The sequence below is a fragment of the Pinus tabuliformis genome, chromosome 4_2 (genome assembly GCF_031772625.1).
Source record: "Pinus tabuliformis cultivar Carrire ecotype Pingquan chromosome 4_2, CPIR1, whole genome shotgun sequence".
In the NCBI taxonomy this organism is placed as follows: Eukaryota; Viridiplantae; Streptophyta; class Pinopsida; order Pinales; family Pinaceae; genus Pinus; species Pinus tabuliformis.
Genome location: NC_142304.1, coordinates 932,588,997 through 932,594,011, shown reverse-complemented (window position 1 = coordinate 932,594,011; position 5,015 = coordinate 932,588,997). Strand labels below are relative to the sequence as shown.

General features: G+C 32.0%; 1 protein-coding gene across 1 annotated transcript; it reads right to left on the bottom strand.

Moving 5' to 3' along the window:
* Nucleotides 1–560: 560 nt before the first annotated feature.
* LOC149172756 (uncharacterized) lies at nt 561–2,370 on the bottom strand. The gene is made up of 3 exons (XM_089427803.1): nt 2,221–2,370; nt 962–1,062; nt 561–873 (listed from the first exon to the last, which is right to left on the bottom strand). Exons 1-3 carry the CDS (start codon nt 2,339–2,341, stop codon nt 682–684), a joined length of 414 nt encoding a protein of 137 aa, XP_089283929.1. The 5' UTR covers nt 2,342–2,370; the 3' UTR covers nt 561–681.
* Nucleotides 2,371–5,015: the final 2,645 nt, after the last annotated feature.

Sequence of the window (5,015 nt, the reverse complement as noted above, 5' to 3'; positions counted from 1 at the left end):
CAGAATAGTTTAAGAAGCTCATAATTTTGTCAGGAAAATCCTAAGGATTATGATATAATTTTGACAAAAATTTAACATAAATTTTGGGAAATTTATGTTACAGTTTTTAAGTTTCAAGATTTTTGAGGGTTACAAAATCTTGATAGTATTAAATCTATTTTCGTGATTATGATATAATTTTCACAAAAATTTAATATAAATTTTGGGAAATTTATGTTACAGTTTTTAAGTTTCAAGATTTTTGAGGGTTACAAAATTTTGATAGTATTAAATCTATTTTGGTGATTATGATATAATTTTCACAAAAATTTAATATAAATTTTGGGAAATTTATGTTACAGTTTTTAAGTTTCAAGATTTTTGAGGGTTACCTGATTTTGATAGTATTAAATCTATTTCTATTATTAAAAAACAATTCAGTCACTTCCATAATCATTTTTTTTGAAAAAAAACTAACCAAGCTTCCAACCAAAAAGGAATGAGTTTCCCCGTGAAATTGTGGCCCCGGCGGAGAACGCGCGATAAAACACTCGCGTAAAGAAAAGTACGTACCGCCCGTATAGTTCTATTTATTGTAGGTACGCAAGCACACTTGAGTTAAACCCAGCAATCCGAAGATCAAATTCATTTCTCAGACTACAATGAGCTCCTCCTGGCCCTTTCTCAGACTAAAATGAACTCCTACTGGCCGTTTCTATCAACAACTATTTTCTTTAGCGGTGGGTGATGTTGAGAATCTGGTCCACCAGGAATCCCTCTTTCGGGGTCTAATATTTTTCTCCCGAACTCTTTTCCTCTCGATACCAATACTCGGGATCCTCCATTTTCGCTTTCAGTTTCCGCGACAGTACCAAGTCGACGATAGCCCCTAACCTGAAATGAGTAAGACGAATTAAAAACGAATCAGAATATGAATAAAAGTTCAGAAAACCAATAACTCGTTTACTCTGCTGAATAAAACCTTATGCGCAGCTCGTTCATGCAAATACGTGTATGTCACGGCCGCTTGATATTTACTTTCGCGTGACTGGTTTGCTGCTACCATTTCCAGCCCGCTAGTTCCTGCTTCCAATAAGCTAAAGATTAATATATGAAATAACTTCCAGACGGATTAAATAGAAGTAATGTTTAAACTGTTGCTCGCGTCCAGAATTTTGACGTCCATTCCAAAGTCTTAACATTAACACGATAACGTGTCGGTCTAAAATCTATGTGCCTTCATTAAAACAAAATAAAATTATAAGAATAATAGATTTATAGATGTGTCCTTGGTTTTTAAAGCGGTTGAATGTTAAGCTGAGAGACAGGTTCTTTTTATTACAATAAGATCTTGGAATATAACCCTCCATTATTATAATTTACTTGGACTTAATTTTCCTTGAATATCAAAGAGCATTAACACTAAAAACAACATTATTTAAAGAGATAATCTCTGAAACTGATAGTAATAATAGTAAGTAGTGTCAAGTTTCTCTTATTTCTAACCTAGTTTTCCTCTTTCTAGATTATATGGTGGGAAGGAGCACAAAAAGAACACTACACTGTCATCAAAGAAGAATATTCTAGCGAAAACTCTGATTCACAAGAAATCAAGGAAGAAGGAAACAACTCTCAAAGCAAGCAAGGAGAAAGCCCGCCCCAACAAATCAACAGTTATGAGGATTTGAATACCGCAGAAAATAAATCTTCATTTAACAGCAAAGCAGATCTCCTAAACCAAACTTCTCCGACTATAGATCGGGAAGCTAAGACACCAATGTCCCAAGAACCAGAAGAGATGAAGGAGATGCAAGACAAAGGAAGTTGGAATACCGTAGAGAAAAGAAAGAAAGCTACAACACCAATCTCGCCAAGAAAGACGAGGAGCCACACAAGTAAAAATTAAGAAAATTGTAGGTCCGATAGACCAATTTGGTCTCAGTGGACGTTAACCATCATGATCATCATCATGAAAGGTTATCTTTAACTTCTAATAATGTAAATATTTAATGGAAGGTTCTAGTAGTGTAAACGTTTCTAAAAATATATCTCATTTTTTCTTCTCCTTTAAATGTTTAAACTCCAAAGTTAAAGCTGAATTTATACTTAAGTTAAAACCAAATCTATACTAGCTAATCATTTTTCCCATTCTCATGAAAAACCCTTAGGTATACTAATCATGTTTCCCATACTGATGAAAAACCCTTAAGTATTCACGATTGTTAAGCTCTAAACACTTACTTTCAGTAGTCACGGTGATAGGGCTCTTAAAACGGCCACCGGACATTGCCATTCGAACCAGTCCACCAGTAGCAAGCAACGCCAAGGTGAGAATTGCGACTCGTCTAAGCTGGTTCGCCATTATATCTGAAGCGATTCTCGAACTCGAATGTTTAGCCGGCGGGAGAGGTTGATAGCCATGGAAGAGAGTCAATTTAAATGGAGAAAAAGGTGCTGCATTATGGACGTCCTTGTCAAATTTGCGTCATTATTTGGTGGAAAAAAGGTGCTGCATTATGGACGTATGTGAGAGTGGAAATTTCAGTGGCTCCTCGTTGGCGTGAAAACGTCTGTAAAATTTAAATAGGTGGACAGTGCCATATGTTTAGTATTTTCTTCCAACCTTTTCTTATTAATAATACGACATATCGTCCCTTGCATAGCACTAATGAGCGTGCTTTAAACACTAACGAATGGTCCGATTTTTTAAAGGCTTCACCTTCCTGCATACGACTGGCGAAGGTTCACTCTTTTGAAAAGGTCACCCATCTGTAAACGCCATTTTTTATGCCATCGAAGGGATTCAATGGACCGTATGTGGAAACGGAAAGGCGGTTGCCGATAAATTATCCACCATGCGATTTTATACATGTTAAAGTTATCTGGCATTAGCAAAAAGGTAAACTGTACTATAAAATACAAGCCCATGAATTAGCTTTTATATATTGACTTTCATACGTCAATATTCGTGGTTCTCAACGATTTGGAAGAAATGATATATGCTGTAGAATACACGCCCATCAAATTATTTTTATATACAAGTTTTCCTTCCTGATTCATTGTCTTAAGTTTACCTCTCTTATTCATGTAGGTTTTCCTTTCTGATCCATTGCCTTTTCCAGCCGCTAAAGTACAAGTATATATATATATATATATATATATATATATATATATATATATATATATATCGGTTTTCCTTTCTGATCCAGCCTCTAAAGTATATTATATTTATATTTTAAGGTAAGCACTAACTTCTATTTAATAGGATAAACATAAGTGCATGTTGGGGAGTGGTACTCGCTAAGAGAGGGATGGTACGAGATGAAGGACATGCCTAATCAAATTGAAAATCCAACTGTTCGATAAAATACGATTATGCTAAAGGATTCGTCGTTAGTGTGGATATGAATCCTGATTTGAGTTCGACGTTTCTAATTTAGTAACGTTACTATATTTATTTTTTAATTTGGGTAAAAATATGGATGGAATTTTAAGCATTGAATACTGCCAGTTAGATGATGAAACAAAATTAGGTACTATCAATTTCATTCTAAACTAAGTATCTCCTCGAACTCTGACTAAATCAACTGGAGTCTATAAGTTTATAACAGCATAATTTTTTATATCATTTGGTTCAGGTAGCATTAGGTCATATTATCACATGAGGTTTATAGCATTACCCTTAAACACTAGGTGGAAAACATTAGGTGGATATTAGGTTTATTTCTACCATTACATTATTAGGTTTAGCAACATGAAGTTTTTTTTAATAGCTTTAGATTTAACAACATGAAGTTTATTTATATTTAATCATTAATTTTATAGCATATGATTTTTAATAGTATTGGGTTGTTTCATATTATTAAGTATTTTAATATTAACAGAAATAAGTTTAAAATAAATATTTATATTTATATTAAAAGTTCTATATATCCATATTTATATTTATATTAATATTGTTACATCAATATAAGTTAATATAAATAATAAGTAAAAATGTAAATATCTTAATACAATAATATTAATGCAAAATATTAACCGTATTAATATTAATATTAATGTTATGTTTATTAATACGTATATTAATCAGTATTAGTATTGATATGGATATGGATATTGAACAAATATTGAGTATATATATTAATATGAAACATTACCATTAAACATCAATATAAATATTTCCATTAAGTATTAGGTTTAATAACTTTAGGTACATATCGGTTAAATGACAACAAGTTTATATAGGTAGAAATTTTTATATCATTTGGTATATGAATCATTAGGTTATTTTATAGCATGATGTTAATAAGATTAAGCTTTTTAATATTAATAAAATTGGGTTTAATGTTAATATTTATATAGAACATAAACATTAATATTAAAAAAAAATATTAATATAAACATAAACATTAATTTGATTATAAATATAGGCTTACTAACACTAATAATATTGAATTTTAAACATTAGGTTTACAAAATTGTGAATTTTGGTTGAATATTGTGATGATGATGATGATGATGATGGTTAACGTCTACTGAGACCAAACATTGGTCTATCGGACCTAAAGAAACGAATTATTTAGCTTGATTTAATATTTTATTCCTATGGTCAAAAATCTTGGAGAGAAGCCTCCCGAGCTCACTATAATTTTGACATTGTAAAAGGCTAGGAAGGTCAGTATTGCAACAAAGATTATGAAACTAAGATCTAATGTGGTTGTACATGGGGCACTCTAAGAGGAAGTGATTTTCATCCTCAATGTTCATATTCTCATAGAGATGGCAAATCCTTTCCATCCATGGTGTTTTAGGAGCTGCCCAGCGGCCCGTTTCACTATGGAGCTCATGAGAGTTCGTTCTAATCTTGGCTATTTAATTCGCTTCTTTGAGCTAGTTAAAACAAAGAGATACTTTTGAACTTCTAGGGTGGGGTTGACAACCTCCTTATAATATCTTAATTTTCTTTAAGCTGCTAAGTTTTTCTCATGCCACATTTTTTCTTTAAACTTACAAGTAACAATATTTTTAATGTTATT

What these genes read in the sequence shown, in the direction of transcription:
- LOC149172756 (XM_089427803.1), bottom strand. Translation starts at nt 2,341, where the DNA reads ATGGCGAACCAGCTTAGACGAGTCGCAATTCTCACCTTGGCGTTGCTT. An exon ending in TATCACCGTGACTACTGAAA is followed by an intron (nt 1,063 to 2,220) that starts GTAAGTGTTTAG and finishes TATTGGAAGCAG; the next exon opens with GAACTAGCGGGCTGGAAATG. An exon ending in ATGAACGAGCTGCGCATAAG is followed by an intron (nt 874 to 961) that starts GTTTTATTCAGC and finishes TACTCATTTCAG; the next exon opens with GTTAGGGGCTATCGTCGACT.